Source organism: Glycine soja, chromosome 3 (genome assembly GCF_004193775.1).
Source record: "Glycine soja cultivar W05 chromosome 3, ASM419377v2, whole genome shotgun sequence".
Lineage (NCBI taxonomy): Eukaryota > Viridiplantae > Streptophyta > Magnoliopsida > Fabales > Fabaceae > Glycine > Glycine soja.
In genome coordinates, this window is record NC_041004.1 from 15,324,099 (window position 1) to 15,341,958 (window position 17,860).

The 17,860-nt window shown below is 35.6% G+C and overlaps 1 protein-coding gene across 1 annotated transcript; it reads left to right on the forward strand.

The window, feature by feature from the left end:
• The first annotated feature begins 14,890 nt into the window (after window positions 1-14,890).
• Window positions 14,891-15,784, forward strand: LOC114404984. The gene is made up of 2 exons (XM_028367691.1): window positions 14,891-15,031; window positions 15,164-15,784. The coding sequence occupies exons 1-2, from the start codon at window positions 14,891-14,893 to the stop codon at window positions 15,782-15,784; spliced, it is 762 nt and encodes a 253-aa protein (XP_028223492.1).
• Window positions 15,785-17,860: the final 2,076 nt, after the last annotated feature.

Here is a 17,860-nt window from a genome sequence, read left to right on the forward strand (position 1 = left end):
GCGTGGTGCAACCCTCTTTTGTAAAATCACTCGTGCACCCAACATCTTCATGATTTGTGTACATAGGGACTCATTAGGTAGGTTTGTTCTTATTTTTAGTTTAAATACAAACTTAGGTACTCATATGGGACACCTTAGGTTTGTAATACTTTTTGGTAGAAATAATCAACATGAAAATACAAAAAAAGGTATGTTTTATTGCATTACTTTTCTTAATTTTTTAAATAGTAATCATGGGGTTCCCATGAACTCTAAGAGAATAAAGGTCATTCCTGAGTGGCGCACTCCACCAAGTATAAGGAAAATTTGGGGCTTCCATGACATAACAAACTTTTACAAAAGGTTTGTCCCATATTTTTCTATACTTGTAGCACCACTCATTGAGTTGGTGAGGAACCATGTTCCTTCATGGGAAGATGTCCAGGAAATGGGTGTTCAGACCTTACCTTACTTCAACTTCCCAAACACCACTAATATGTATGTTTTTGTTCTTTTTACAGGTGTTGAGGGAAAAAGCCTAGAGTTTCAAGAACCTTGGGATTTGAGGTAAAATCCTTTTCAAGGGGAAGGGAATGATGCAATCCTACCCCACAAGGGCATTGGATAGAAGACTCCAAGTATATTGGGCCAGAGATGCAAGAGAAGGCCCTAGGGTTCTCATGAGCCATAGGGTAGATTTCGGGCCCATGGGCTAAGTATGAGCCCACTTATCTTTGTACATATTAGATTAAGGTTTCATTATTCTTGGGCCTTGTATTTAAGGCTCCACAATGTAGGTAGGATACCCTTGAAATGTAGGATTTTTCAGCCCTTGTATTTTAGGGCACCTAGACTAGTTTTTGTATTAGGGGTAGCTTTGTAATTTCACATGAATTGAGTGAATATTTGATGTGTGTGTTGGTGAATAAATTTAATTGAATTGAGAGAAGCCCAATCCAATTAAATTTTAGAGGGGGAGGTGAACATTTGCTTGCTACACCCCATTGCCACATCATATAGTCACACTTTGTGCATGTCTTTCATGCTTTACATGCCTCATGACACCGAAGCACACTTAGTGGAGAATCTTGGACTTCATCTTGGATTAGTGGGCTGAACCATAGCTAAAATTCACTAATCATAATTAGTGAAATTTTGGCTCTAAAATTTGGCTCCACAAATTCAATTTCAAATTCAAGTAAAATTTGAATAGAAATTCAACTTTCCATCCAATTTTGTGTGACACTTAGGTTATAAATAGAGGCCATGTGTGTGCATTTTTTCAACTTTGATCATTTGAAAATTAAACTTCAGACTTCAGAGCTCTTTTAGAACACAAAATTTTGTGCTCTTCTCTTCCTCTCCCTTCATTCATCTCCTTCCTCCAAGCTCTTATCCATGACCTCCTATGGTGGTGAGCTTCTTCTAGACTCATCTTCTCCTTGAAGTGGCATCTCCTCTCTCTCTTCCTTCTCCATTCCGCTGCCATTCATCTTCCAAGAAGCAAGGGAATCCATTGATGAAGAAGATCCAAGGCCTACAAGCTCCAATGGAGCTTACATCATGCATGATGTAGCTCCATTGGAGCTTGTAGGCCTTGGATCTTCTTCATCAATGGATTCCTTTGCTTCTTGAATTTTAATGGCAGCGGAATGGAGAAAGAAGGGTTGAGAGGAGACGCTACTTCAAGAAGAAGATGAGTCTAGAAGAAGCTCACCACCATAGGAAGCCTTGGATAAGAGCTTGCAGGTAGGAGAAGATGAACGAAAGGAGAGGAAGAGAAGGAGCATGAAATTTTATGCTCTAAAAGAGCTCTGAAATCTAAAGTTTAATTTTCAAATGATCAAAGTTGAAAAAATGCACACACATGGCCTCTATTTATAGCCTACGTGTCACACAAAATTGGAGGGAAATTTGAATTTCTATTCAAATTTAACTTGGATTTGAAATTGAATTTGCGGAGCCAAATTTGAGAGCCAAAATTTCACTAATTATGATTAGTGAATTTTAGCTATGGTTCAGCCCACTAATCCAAGATGAAGTCCAAGATTCTCCATTAAGTGTGCTTAGGTGTCATAAGGCATGTAAAGCATGAAGGGCATGCACAAAGTGTGACTATATGATGTGGCAATGGGGTGTAGCAAGCAAATGTTCACCTCCCCCTCTAAAATTTAATTGGATTGGGCTTCTCTCAATTCAATTAAATTTACTTACCAACACACACATCAAATATTCACTCAATGCATGTGAAATTACAAAACTACCCCTAATACAAAAATTAGTCTATGTGCCCTAAAATATAAGGGCTGAAAAATCCTACATTTCAAGGGTATCCTACCTACATTATGGAGCCCTAAATACAAGGCCCAAAAATAATGAAACCTTAATCTGATATATACAAAGATAAGTGGCATCATACTTAGCCCATAGGCCCGAAATCTACCCTAAGGCTTATGAGAACCCTAGGGGCTTCTCTTGCATCTCTGGCCCAATCTACTTCGAGTCTTCTATCCAATGCGCTTGCGGGGTAGGATTGCATCAACTAATATTCATAGTTAATAGAGACAACATCATTAGAAACTAAGACACAACTACAAATAAGTGTAATTGTAAATGGAATATACCAATTACCAACCTTTCCAGTCAAACTCTCAAGGAACTCAATCTTCTTTTCAATTGACATGCCACTGGATTTCGCATCATCTAATCATTTTCAACAAAATTACAAATAATAAATGTAATAAAACGAGGAGTATGGATCTGGGCACGCAAAATTCAATTATTAAAATTAAATCAACTTAATAACAACTCCAGGAGCACGCAATTTTGAAAATAACAGCTGCATTTTTTCTTCTAAAACATAAAAGAGTTACTTTGGGAGGGTCAACAAAAGGGGATGAAAAGAGATGATCGAGTTCTTTATGAAGAACCATGATTAGTTGATGATGGAAGCAACAAGCAGATCTAGGAAATGGGGTCGAATAGAAGATTGAAAAGAAATGGATTAGGATTGGGTACACACAAATTAGAAACACAAAGCCGCTCCACTATATTTGTAGTTAAACAACTAGCATAAAAAGCTGAAATATATATCTTCAAGTTAAGAAAAACACAAGACTTGTACATCATAAGCCAAGAGGGCACATTTCAATTCCCTAGTCTCCTCCACATCATCCAAAGAAAAATACAAGACTTGTACTATCATAGTAATTTTAACAAACACTTACAGCACAATATATCAAAAAGATCATTGATATCCTCATTTTCGTCATCCGAATCCCCTACACCAGAAACCATTTTGCTCCAGAAACCAAAACCCATTAACGTAACAAGGCACCTCTACAAAAACGTAAATGAAAACATGGGTAGGCATAAAAATTGAAACTTGAAAAAAGGAACACCTTCAGAAGTGTCACGAGCGAGGTCAGGTTCTGATGAGAGGTGCATTTTGTCTTCAGATTCAAAGGAAGGTTTTGTGAAGAGGGCAACATTGGTGTTGCATTTGCCGGTTAACAACTTTGAGCGGAAGAGGTTAATGAGGGTGCATACGTTTCTTACAGTGGGGGCACACATCTATAGTGGTTCACGAAACAACACATTTAGGGGAAGAGATTGCAGAAGTAAGGGTTTAAGAAGAAGAAGGGGAATTATGAAGAACATGTTGCAGACCATTGCAACCAATTCTCTGGCGAGCCTCAGGTTTAAGCGGCGCTACTAGTTAGGTATGTAAACTCGAGAGAAGAGGAAGGGACGTGATGCGAAATAGGCGCGAGTGTAAATGAAAAAAAAAGGCCTACGAAGGTTCCTTTTCTAGATTGTCTTTAAAATCCCAAAAAATTACGATTATTTACAAAATTTCCACTGTGTGTTTGAAGACGACGATTATTTTAGGATTGTCCTTGATACGGTGTCATAATAGCGATGTTTTGTAGTATTAAATATGTGAAAATCAAGGTAAAGAAATAAAGGAATACATTGATAGACAAGAAGTGATGGCGGAAAAATCCAAAGATGATTTAGAACTTTAATTTGAAAATCACTAAGGGGATGATGCAAACCAAATCTATCAAAAAATTTAGAATACATGGGTAGGAAGTCCTCATAGGCATACACATTTTCCTTTTTCTCCTCTAAAGTATAAGACAGGCCTACATTTTCTCTCTTACCTTGAGAGCAGATTCAACCATTATTGTCGCGCCATTCAATATGCCACTCACCAATGTTATTATCTCGGGTTAGTGGAAATTAAGGAGTAAAAATGATGATGATTGAAGGAATTAATGTAGAGTGGATGCCTTGGACCTGTTCGCTGGCCCACCCAACATCTTCTAAATTAGGTGCTTTGTGAAGATATAAATAAGTGGCCATATCCCTGTCACAAACAAAAGAGGGATCAAATTCATCATCATAATCAATCCCATTCCCATCTAGGCCAATAATTTGTCTCTCCACCCTAACAATTTTGACAAAATTTTCCTTGCTCCCCTCAAAACCAATGGATTTGAGATATTGACTGGTCTCTATTGGACAAGTGGCCTCAATAACTTAAGAGGGAGGTGAATTAAGTTTCAAAATTTTCCCACTAACAAACTTAAACCCCCTTTTAAATGATAGGCTTAGAATGTAGAAGAAGAAGAAGCAATCAATTTAACAATTTTCTTTTAAATGCCCAAGACAAAGTAAACTACAGTAAAATAACTGAGATAAGGGAAGAGAGAAATGCAAACTTGATTTATACTGGATCAACCGCTTCCCATGCCTACGTCTAGTCTTCAAGCAACCTACTTGAGATTTTCACTAACTTTGTAAAAAATCTTTTTACAACTTCTGAACACCCAAGGAATCCCTTTCCCTTGTTTTCAGGAAACTCACAATTCAAGAGACAACTAGTCTCTTGTTTACAACTTACTTTCTGAGATGAACAGAAAGATTTCTCTCCTTTAGAGTGGATAATACAATTTGATGTTCCTAGATGAACTCTCAATAGATTTGCAAGTGTTTGCCCAAGAGTTGTTGAGAGAGCATTAGACAATGAAGTTCTCTTAGAATATCTCTCTTTAGCTTTTTGAAGTCAAACACACATATATATAGGCCCTTCATGCCTTTTCAAAATGGTTTGAAGAGATGTGTCTTTTCAAAAATCTTTTTCTGAAATTCTTCACTGGTAATCGATTACACAGTTATATTTTGAAGGGTCATGACTTTTCAAATTGAATTTCAAGAGTTTTGTTGTTGGTAATTGATTACACATCAATGGTAATTGATTACACATTCAAAATTCAAATTTCAAACCCTTTTAAGAAGCTGATTTGCAAACTTGTCTTTTGGTAATCGATTATGTTATACAAGTGGCCTCAGATATCTTAAGAAGGGGGGGGTTGAATTAAGATATCACAAACTTTTTCCTAATTAAAAATTCTATTTTGATTTTAACCCAAAACCCAAGATTCCTTTCAAAATGAATTCCTAAATAATTATGCAAATTAAACTTACTGAATAGAAGCAATAAACAATAATAAATAAAGGATTTTAAGGGAAGAGAAAATGCAAACTTAGATTTATACTAGTTCGGCCACACCCTTATGCCTACATCCAGTCCCCAAGTAACCCGCTTGAGAGTTCCACTATCTTGCAAAAGCCCTTTACAAGTTCTGAACCATACAAGGACAACCCTTCCTTTGTGTTCAGATTGCTTTACAACAAGAGACCCTCGGTCTATTAATCCTTTTTTATAAATAAGATGAAGAGAAGAAGAAATCTCTCTTGCAAGAGATAGATTGAACAATGGAGCACTCAAAATAATTCCTTATTGAATTGCAAGTGTATTATTGGCCAAGGAATTTTTAAGAGGATAAGATAATTTTTCTTTTTGAGAGGATAAGACCTTTTTGTTCTGAAAAACTCTGAGCAAATTCGTGTTCCAAGTCACATATAAATAGACCTTTGATGGCCATTAAAAAATATTTTGAACAGATGTGACTCTTGGAAATTATTTTCTAAAATTCTCCTCTGGTAATCGATTACAAGATTTGTGTAATCGATTACAGGCTTTAAAATTTGAATCAAAACGTTCAATAACTGCTGGTAATCGATTACCATCCATGTGTAATCGATTATACATTATAAATTTTGAATTCAAATTTCTAATGATTGTTGTAAACATTTTCAGCTACTGGTAATCGATTACAATCCTCATGTAATCGATTACATGCCTTAAAAAATAATCAACATTATTTAAAAAAAATGTTTTAGGAAGTGTTTTGGCCACTGGTAATCGATTACCAGAGAGTAAATCTCATGTAAAAACATTTTTGCTTAAATTTATTGGCCAAACCTCTTGCTGTTTCAACTTGGAATTCCATTCCTAAATCACTAAAGATCTTCTTGATGATGTATCTTGAATTTCTTGGATTTTTGTCTTGAATTAAACTTGAGAAGCGCATGATCACAGGGCATCATTAAAACATCAAAGTCAAAGTCTTTGCATCTATAGATTACACTGCCTGGTAATCAATTACCAGAGCCTTAACATGTTGGAAAATATGTGTTTTGAGGCAAAAGCTGATCTTGAATGAATCTTGAAGCAATGCTTGTTTGTTGAAGCAACCTTGTCTTAATCTTGAAGCAATGCTTAACCTTTGAATATTTGTTGAAGTGATCTTGAAAGCAACCTTGTTTGATTATTCTTTGACATCATCAAAATCATGTATTCATACATTCACAATCTTAGATGATGACAATCATAATCAAGTGAATTCTTCTCAACATCATCAAAACCTGCATTATTCACATTCTTCCCCTTTTTGATAATGAGAATAATTATTAAGCAAATTCTTTTGGGCATCACCAAAACCTGAAACCTGCATGATTCACATAGTCCTCCTTTTTTATGATGACAACCATCTGTAGGTTAGGAATAAAAACAAAAGAATATTTATCTGTATAGTTTACTCCCCCTTGATTTTGCAATGATTGCTTATATGAAACAGTTGAAGATTTCATATATATGAAGAAAACTATCTCATAAATAAAATAGATAAGTCCCCTTATTATCTTATCTTTTATCTATCTCTCCCTCTTTGTCATCATCAATTCATGCGCAGAGAGGAGAATAGCATTAAGCAATTTATAATGAATTAAAAGAGTAGAGCATGTCATACCGTTCAAAGTACCATTTCTTGGCCCAAAAGAAAATGTTACCGCTTGTTTGAATGTATGAGAATCAAATGATATCAAAAAGCCTTAAAACTAACTATTTTGCACTCACAAAAATACATATTCAGTATAAATAATCAAAATATATAATAATAATAAAACAATCATCAAAAGTAATCAATAATCAACATAACTCTCAAAGACAATCATCAAGGACAATCAAAACTCAATCAAAAACAATCATCAAAAGTAATTAACAATCAACATAACTCTCAAAGACAATCATCAAGGACAATCAAAACTCAATAAAAAAACAATCATCAAAAGTAATTAACAATCAACATAACTCTCAAAGACAATCATCAAGGACAATCAAAACTCAATCAAAAACAATCATCAAAAGTAATTAACAATCAACAAGTGGCCTTTTGGTATCATCTGATACCACTTGTTGGGCTTGTTGAACAAGTGGCCTTAATAAACCATGCATAAGATCATCAATAAGTAAAGCATTTTTTTATGGAGGTAGAGGGATTCGTACCTATTTTTCCAACTCCAACAATTTTACCTTTGTTTGTTGTCTCCATAGATCACATATTCACTATCTTTGGGAGAAATATGAATAATCTTTTATGCATCTCCTGCCATGTATTTGGAGCAACCACTATCAATGTGCCAACTCTTCTCCGCTTTCATAGTCTTTCGCCATGAGACCCAAATTTATGATTTTATTTTCTAAATCACTTGAAGAATCCATGTCATTGTCTTCCCAAGTGATGTATGCTTTCTTTTCTTTCTTTTCTTAGAAATTTCTCTTGTCGGATTTTTCCATTCTTCTTTTAAGGACAAGACAATCAAATCTTAAGTGCCCTGGTTGATCGCATTCATAGCATTTTGGGGCTAAGGAGGAATCTTCTCCCTTCTTCTTTGGATTAATGTTTGATTTTCTTTGATTTCTTTTGTTTCTCATAAACTTATTGAATTTCTTCACAAAAAATCTAAAATCATCATCTTCTTCTATTTCATTCAAGTCATCTTTGTCACTTTCTTCTTGAATAGAAGATGATGAGGCTTTGAATGCTATTCCTTTCCTCTTTTTATCATTCTCTTCATGTTGATGGAGTCTCATAAGTTCCATTTCATGTTCTTGAAACTTTCCAAAAAGAGTGGCAAGAGACATATTAGTGAGATCTCTTGATTCTGCAATTGTTGTTACTTTTGGTTTTCATTGCCTGCTTAAACATCTCAACACTTTGTTAATGAGATCTTCATTAGGAAATATTTTTCCCAATGATGCAAGATGATTAACTATATGAGTAAATCTCTTCTGCATATCTTGTATGGTTTCATATTGATACAATCTAAACAGTTCATATTCATTTGTAAGAGTGTTTATTCTAGATCTCTTGACATCAGTTGTGCCTTCATGGGTTACTTGTAATGTATCCCACATTTCTTTTGCATTTTTACAATTTGAGACTCTAAAATATTCATCCATGCCTAATGCAAAAGTGATTATATTTTTGGCCTTTAAATTGTATTGAACCTTTCTTCTTTCATCATCATCTCATTCTTCTCTAGGTTTTTCTATAGTTGCATTTCCCAATACCATTGTAGGAATGAAGGGACCAAATTCAATGGCTTCCCATATATTTAAATCTATGGCTTCAATAAAGATCTACATTCGGATTTTCCAATAGTGATAACCCTCACCATTGAACATAAGATGCCTATTAATAGAATTTCCCTCAGGAAATAGAAAGTTAGATGAGGCCATAATTATTCTTGAAGGTTTTAAACTTTAAACAAGAACCCCGCTATCATACCACTTGTTGGACAAGTGGCCTCAATAACTTAAGAGGGGGGTGAATTAAGTTTCAAAATTTTCCCACTAACAAACTTAAACCTCCTTTTAAATGATCGGCATAAAATGCAAAAGAAGAAGAAGAAGAAGAAGCAATCAATTTAACAATGTTCTTTTAAATGCCCAATACAAAGTAAACTGCGTTAAAATAACTGAGATAAGGGAAGAGAGAAATGCAAACTTGATATATACTGGTTCGGCCACTTCTCGTGCCTACGTCCAGTCCTCAAGCAACCTACTTGAGATTTTCACTAACTTTGTAAAAAAATCTTTTTACAACTTCTGATCACCCAAGGAATCCATTTCCCTTGTGTTCAGGAAACTCATAATTCAAGAGACAACCAGTCTCTTGATTACAACTTACTTTCTAAGATGAACAGAAAGATTTCTCTTCTTTAGAGTGGATAATACAATTTGATGTTTCTAGATGAACTCTCAATAGATTTGCAAGTGTTTGCCCAATAGTTTTTGAGAGGGCATTTGACAATGAAGTTCTCTTAGAATATCTCTCTCTTCCTTTTTGAAGTTAGACACACATATATATAAGCCCTTCGTGCCTTTTCAAAATGGTTTGAAGAGATGTGTCTTTTCAAAAAGCTTTTTCTGAAATTCTTCACTGGTAATCGATTACAGGTTTTTGGTAATCTATTACACAGTTATATTTTGAAGGGTCATGACTTTTCAAATTGAATTTCTAGAGTTATGTTGCTGGTACTCGATTACACATCAATGGTAATCGATTACACATTCAAAATTCAAATTTCAAAACCTTTTAAGAAGCTAATTTGCAAACTTGTCTTCTGGTAATCGATTACACTTCATGGTAATCGATTACTAGAGCCTTGACATGTTGGAAACAATGGCAAAAGCTGATCTTGAAGCAATGCTTGTTTGTTTAAGCAGCCTAGTCTTAATCTTGAAGCAATGCTTAACCTTTGAATGTTTATTGAAGTGATCTTGAAAGAAACCTTGTTTGATTATTCTTTGACATCATCAAAATCATGTATTCATACATTCACAGTCTCCTCTATGGTGGCGTGAGAGATTTGATGAAGATTTCCTAAAACAAACAAGTTGTTTGAGGGTTTTGGAAGGATCGTAGAAGACGAAACCCGATCAATTTGAAGGTATTGGGGATATAATAAGGTAGCCTTAGCAAGTTCTAAACCATCCTCATATGAATAAGGTTTCCCCAAAGTATTTAAGTAAGAACAACAAAGTCTTACTTTGGAAAATGGATTAATATCGCCATTGGGTTCCACCATTAAAGAACGCTCTTTACAAGGAATATACTTTCCAAACACCACCAACCCAGGCTCGAGATTGAGTATCTGTGTTGGCTAAAGGAGCGGTTGTCATCTCACAAGGATTTGACCGTCATAGAGGGTGCAACTTAGTCCCTTTTTCGTTATGTCCTCATCATCCCTAATAGTCTAAATGCCATTGCTTCTACCACCAGTGGATGAATTTCTAGGATTTTTGAAATAACCACGAGAGTCGCGAGTAGACAATCCCCATGGACTAGATTTTCAAGAAGAGATCTTCAAAAATGCAACCAAACCCAAAAAATCACCAAAGATAAGGAAAAAACCGAGAACAAAATAAAGAGCAAAATAAGAGGGGAAACTACAAAGGAAGAAACAATATGCACCTGGAAATGACGAAACAACAATGAAGTTGATGAGTATGGAAGTCACAATAATCTTAGATGGAGAACAAAAGTCTCGAGCAAATATGCAATAAAGTATTAATTAGGGGAAAATGAAGAAGGCGGGGTAAGTGAAGAGATGTTATCACAAAAGTAGCAGTTACAATATTTCTAAATTCAAAAAGAGGGATAGTTAAAGGACCAACTACTTAGCAAATCTTGCCTAAAAGGTTTTTGATAAAAAATTTAATGACAAAGCATCCAATAGTTGAATAGGCACAAAGACACCATGTGACATTGAAAACTTTACACTTGTTAAGAAAACATTGCCTCTTAAAGACAATATCAACTCGGGGGCAGCTATTCTAAAGTAAATATCAAGTTTACACTTGTCAAGCCGACGTGACCTCTTCGAGACAATATCTACTAGTGGGCAACTGTTTCAAGCTAAATATCAACTTTATACTTGTTAAGCCAACATTACCCCTTTGAGACAATATCGACTTGGGGGAAACTATTTTAGGATTGATAACTATTAATCATGAGTATATTTTGGGGTAAAATTATATAGGAATTTGAAATTCTTCTCTCCTAATTCTTCCTTTTTGAGAAAATAATTGTTAAATTAACATCATTTATGTTTTTATGCAGAAAATATTAACAGTGATAAATTTATGACACTTAGTAAAATAAAGAAAAAAAATAGAATAATTCAGGAAAGCAGGGATAAGTAAGGAAAGCAAACTAATTAAGAAAAACAGGCAAATTCAACAAAGTAAAGGCGGGCTTAACGCAAGAAGCCCGCTTAGCTAAGCTAATCTGCACCTATAAAAGAAGAAGAGAGAGGAAGGAAAAAACACACATAAATTCCAAGAGAATACAATTCCTTATAGAAGACAAAGGCTAGAAGAAGGAGAAGTAATCATTAAGAGTCATTCCTTCCTTCCATCCCTTTTTCTTATCTTATTCCCCTTCACTAAATATTTCACTCTTGCAATTGTAAAGCCTCCTATGACTATGAGAGGCTAAACCCCCTTTGTTGGGAACTTGGCAGCCAACTACTCTTGATGTAATTTCTCTTCCTATCTATTTATGAATATTACATTTGCATTATCTTTTCTTGTGCTTAATATTATTGCTTGTGGCTTGATCACCCATTTGTGAATGTATGAATACATGAATTTTGATGATGTCAAAGAAGAATCAAACAAGGCTGCTACAAAGGATAAGCATTACTTCAAGACTAATACTAGATTGCTTCAACAAACAAAGCCTTGCTTCAAGATTACTTTAAGATCAAGCCTTGCCTCAAAACAAATTGTTTCCAAGACATGCAAGGTTCTGGTAATCGATTACCAGGCAGTGTAATCGATTACCAGTAGACAAGTTTAAAAAAAAGCTGTTAAAAAGGGTTTTGAATTTGAATTTTGAACCTGTAATCGATTATCAGATGTTTGTAATCGATTACTAACAATAGAACTCTTGAAATTCAAATTCAAAAGTCATGAACCTTTAAAATATAACTGTGTAATCGATTACCAGAAACTTGTAATTGATTACCAGTGAAAAAAATTCAGAAAGAGCTTTTTCAAAAGACTCATCTCTTCAAACCATTTTGAAAAGGCACTAAGGGCCTATATATATGTGTGTCTAAGTTCAAAAAGCAAGAGAGAGATATTCCAAGAGAACTTCACTGCCAAATTCTCTCTCAACAACTCTTGGGCAAACACTTGCAAATCTATTAAGAGTTCATCCTGGAACTTCAATTGTAATATCCTTCTCTTAAAGAGAGAATTCTTCTTCTTTTTCTTCTTATTCAAAGAGATTGATTAAGGGACCGAGGGTCTCTTAAGTTGTAAGGATTCCTGAACACAAGGGAAGGGTTGCCCTATGTGTTTCAGACTATGTAAAAATAGTTTTACAAAGAGAGTGGAAAATCTCAAGTGGGTTACTTGTCGACTGGACGTAGGCATGGGAAGTGGTCGAACCAGTATAAATCGAGTTTGCATTTCTCTCTTCCCTTAAACTTATTTTATTTATTGCTATTTATCTTTTGCATTAAAGAAATTTATTTTGAATTGTCTTTTGAGTAATTCATATTAAGGGTGCATTGTTAATCCAAAAAGAGAGAGTGAAATTTTAATTGGGGAATAGTTTTTGTATCTTAATTCAACCCCTCCTTCTTAAGATAACTGAGGTCATTTGTCCAACACCATTTGCATGGTAAGTTTTAGAGGTAGCATTGAGAGACGTTATTTTCTAATAGAACTAGGAAAGTGTATCTAAGTAAAGTCATCACTAGGGATAGGTTGATATTTGTTTAGCCTCTTATACATTTCTATTCTTAATGCAATTTACTATTTTAGTTATGCAAAGGGATTTGGGACAGAAAATAGATAAATTAGGCTCCTTCATACGAGGAACCAAAGTTAGAGTATACTAGTAGATGCAGGTGTAAATTGGAATAATTATATATGGAGAAAAATCATTAACATTACATCAAAGAGTAGCTCTGGTAGACTAAGTTCCCAACATTCTCATCTTCTGAATTTACTTCTACAATATTATTGGGTTCTCTAATTTTTCTATCTTTGATTAATCAATTTAAATTCTTGTTTAATTTGTTTTCTTGTTTGATTTAATTTTCTGCCAATTTAAATTATTATTTTTCTCATAACACTTTCAAGTCAATTTTCTTTAAATTCTTTGATTAATAAAATACTCATCTACCTAAGTACAAACAAAGTCTCTATGGATTCAACACTCAGACTTCCATTTTAACTTTACCACTTGGGAGGAATTAGTGCACTCGCCAATCCATCAGCAAGTTTTTGGCGTCGTTGCCAAGGACTTTGTTCTTTGTACTTGGTATTTTGGATATTCTATTTTTATTTTTTATTTTTTCTTAATTTTTCAAAAAAATAAAATTAAAAAATAAGTAAAAAAAATATTTAAATTTTCAATTTTTCTTTATTCACTCTTAATTTTAATTTTAGCTTTTAATTTATATTTTTTGTGATAATGTGCACGGTAGTGTTTTTTGTTTCTTGTATGCGAGGAAAAAATCTTGTTCCATTGCATCTAGAGACTGAAGCAACGTGTAGAAGAAATAACGCTACAAGAAGAAAGAGAGAATTACAAGGAAATCAAGAACCATCATCCTCAATATCATCTTCTTCTTTTCCACATCCCAACTTTGAAGAACACATCATGATAGAAGACCGGCCACAAAGGATCACCTTGGAGAACTACTCTAGTACCTCTACACCTCAATACTTCATAAGCTTAGCACGACCCCAAGTTCAAGCTACCAACATCACTTATCCACATTCTCTCATCCAATTGATTAAAGGAAATCTCTTTCATGGGCTACCCAATGAAGATCCATATGCCCATCTTGCTACATACATAGAGATTTGAAGCACGGTGAAAATAGTCAGAGTTCTTGAAGATGCCATCCACCTTAACCTATTTTCCTTCTCCTTGGATGGTGAAGCAAAAAGATGGATACACTCATTCAAGAGAAATAGCTTGTGGGCATGGGAAGAGGTGGTGGAGAAGTTATTGAAGAAATATTTTCCTGAGTCCAAGACCACTGAGGGGAAGGTGAAGATATCTTCATTCCACCAATTTCCCAATGAATCACTAAGTGAAGCTTTTGACCGCTTCCATGGTCTACTCTGAAAGATTACCACCCACGGGTTTAGCAAGCCAGTTCAACTCAATATCTTCATTGATGGCTTGTGACCCTATTCAAAGTAGTTATTTGATGCCTCCGCTGATGGGAAGATCAAACTGACACCTGATGAAGCTATGGAGTTAATTGAAAACATGGTAGCTAGTGACCATGCCATCCTTTGTGATCGAGCCTACATGCCTACAAAGAAGAGTCTTCTTGTGCTCACATCACAAGTCACACTACTAGCCCAAAACAAGCTCCTAGCCAAGCAAATAGAGACCCTCACAAAGATGTTGAGCAAGCTTCCTCAACAGTTGCATGCAGTGCAACCTGCCTATTCTTCAGTCATGAAAACTGGGGGATGCAACATTTATGGTGGGGCCCATGATTCAGGCATGTGCATGGCTTAAGATGATGCATCTAAAGAAGTCAACTATATGACCAATCCACACCGTCAAGGGTTCCATCAAGGAGGGCCTCCAGGATACCATCAAGGGGGAAATTTCTCTCAACATCAAGGCCAAGGTTGGAGATCCCATCCTGGGAATAACTTCAACAAAGATAAATGTGGTCCATCTATTTGGCCCCCAATCAAGGGCTTAATCTATATGAGAGGACCGCCAAGCTGGAGGCTACTTTGACTCAGTTTATGCAGGTTTCTCTGTTAAATCATAAGAGCACTGAGTCCACTATCAGGAATCTAGAGGTACAAGTGGGCTAATTAGCTAAGCAATTGGCTGAAATGTCCACGAGCAGTTTTATGGCCAACACGGAGAAGAATCCCAAGGAAGAGTGCAAGGTAATTTTCACTAGGAGTCAGAGGAGGGAGAATGCATAGAGAGAAAAGAGAGATGAGGGAGTATTGGAGGATGTAAGTAATGAGGAAGGAGAGAAAAATAAGAGTGACGAGAGAGGTGACGAGGTCTTGCCTATTAAGACCAAAATTCAGTTAGCTAGGGAGGCTAGAAAAGAGATACCCTCGATCCCAGTGAAAGACATCCTCTATCGCTTGGTGCCTTCAAAGAAAGAGAATGAGCAATATTTTGCTCGATTTCTTGACATCTTCAATAAGCTAAAGATCACCATTCCCTTTAGAGAGGCCTTACAACAGATGCCTTTGTATACCAAATTTCTGATGGACCACCTCACAAAGAAAGGGAAATATATCAACGATGAGAGCATCGTGGTAGAAGGAAATTGCAGTGTTGTGATCCATAGAATTTTACCACAGAAATTCAAAGACCCAGGGAATGTAACCATCCCATGCTCTATTAGGGATGTGTCAATGGGTAAAGCTCTCATTGATCTAAGGGCAAGCATCAATTTGATGCCCCTCTCTATGTGCTGGAGAATCAGAAATCTGAAGGTTGCTTCTACTAGAATGACACTTCAACTAGCAGACCGCTCCATTATTATACCATATGGTGTAGTTGAAGATGTCCTGGTTAAAGTTTGCTAATTCACTTTTCCAGTGGACTTTCTGATAATAGACATAGAAGAAGATTATGATATTCCCTTAATATTGGACAAACCATTCATGCTGACTGCAAAATGTGTTGTGGACATGGGAAAGGGCAATTTGGAGATGAGTGTGGAGGACTAGAAAGCCACCTTCAACTTGTTTGGGGCAATAAAGCATCCCAGTGATAGCAAGACCTGCTTTAAGGTAGAGGTAATTAAGCAAGAAGCTGACCTTGCTAGGTGGCACTCGGAGTCTATGTTTCTAGAAGAAGATGAAAACAAGCCAGTTGAGAATTCAGCAAACCCTTCCAGTGTCTTCTTGGGACCAAGGCTGGTCAGGGTCTGAGCCACTCCAGATGCTCCCCAGCTTCACCTTTGGTGATCCCTCCTCCAACTACAAATGATAAGCCTTCTCCCTCTTTTTCTCAATCGAAGCAACTCGTCTCCATGCTGTAGAGCCTCCACCATAACTAGTACCTTTTGATGCAAAGCCTTCACCAGCTATCTCTCCAACGGCTAGTGATGACACCAGAGGCATTCCTATCTCAAGTTTCCTAGCCAGGAGTTCAACTTCCTTCTGTAAGAGGAGGTTATACCTCTGGTATTGGTAATGATGATGCCATAGATGCTGGAGCTAATGATGATTATGTTGTGGGCATCATTATTGCACATGAAGCTTAGGATCTAGGGCAGACACAGGATTGAGGCCCATTTTGATCAGGATTTTTCTTTAATTTTCTTTATTTGTCTTTTTTTTGTTTTGTTTTGTTTTGTTTTCATTTTCTATAATTTATTTTCATTTTAAATTTCTTGCATTTAGGACAGTTTAATTTCAGTAGTTTAAATTCATTCATTAATAGTTGTAATTTAGTTTAATGCATGATAGAGTAGTAGGTACTTATTGATTGGTTGCGACACATTTTGAGTGAATCAATTGCATGAGAGAGATGAACTGCGCACTAATGGATATTTTTATGAATTGTTGATTCTCGTGCAAGCAGGCTTCAATGTAAGTTTTGGAGTGTGAACTAACAGCACAAGAGTGAAAAGGTTAGTATTTCTGACAGAAAAGCATGGAATGAGAACCTAAATACTTCCATGAAAATCAATAAGTTGTGTGAACTTTAAACTGTGAGAGAACAACTGGTTTTAATTTCCTGATTTTGCATGATTCTTTGATTGCTTGAAATGCATGTATGACGTGGAAATGATCAAGGCCTTGTTTTTTATTTTATTCAACTACTTAGCCAAAAATTCATCATGTGGATGAATACATCCCTTGCACCCTTTTTGAGCCTAATGTAACATTTTTGTCATTGGAACGCAAGCCCAAAATGTGATATTTACTAACTACCCTTTCTTAGGTTGTAGGAAAGTACTCGAGGATCCAGAAAAATTTGTCCCAAATTTGGTGGAATGTTTTTGGGTGATTCTCTATTGTAGGAGAATGAATAAACAACACAAGTTAAATTGATGTTGGACAAGTGGCCTCAATAACTTAAGAGGGGGGTGAATTAAGTTTCAAAATTTTCCCACTAACAAACTTTAACCCCCTTTTAAAGATAGGCTCAAAATGCAGAAGAAGAAGCAAAAATCAATTTAATAATGTTCTTTAAACGTGCAAAACAAAATTGATTGCAATAAAATAAATAAGATAAGGGAAGAGATGAAATCAAACTCTATTTATACTAGTTCGGCCACTTCCCGTGCCTACGTCCAGTCCTCAAGCAACCCACTTGAGATTTTCCACTATCTTTGTAAATCCTTTACAGACTTTGAACACACCTTGGGATCCCTCACCCTTGTGTTCAAAGATTCTCCAAGAGACAACCCGTCTCTTGATTACAATTCTCACAATCCAAGAGACAACCAGTCTCTTGATTACAACTGATTTTCTGAGATTAACAGAAAGATTTCTCTCCTTTAGAGTGGATGATACAAATTGAAGTTCCTAAAGGAATTTCTCTCTTTTAGAGATGATAATACAATTTGAAGCTCCTGGATGAATTTTTAATAGATTTGCAAGTGTTTGTCCAAGAGTTGTTGAGAGAGCATTTGGCAATTAAGTTCTCTT

Excerpts from the sequence above, each read along its gene's own strand:
- LOC114404984 (XM_028367691.1), top strand. The coding sequence starts at position 14,891 with ATGTGGTCCATCTATTTGGCCCCCAATCAAGGGCTTAATCTATATGAG. Across the intron at positions 15,032-15,163 it reads CCACTATCAGGAATCTAGAG|AGAGAAAAGAGAGATGAGGG; the intron begins GTACAAGTGGGC and ends GAGAATGCATAG.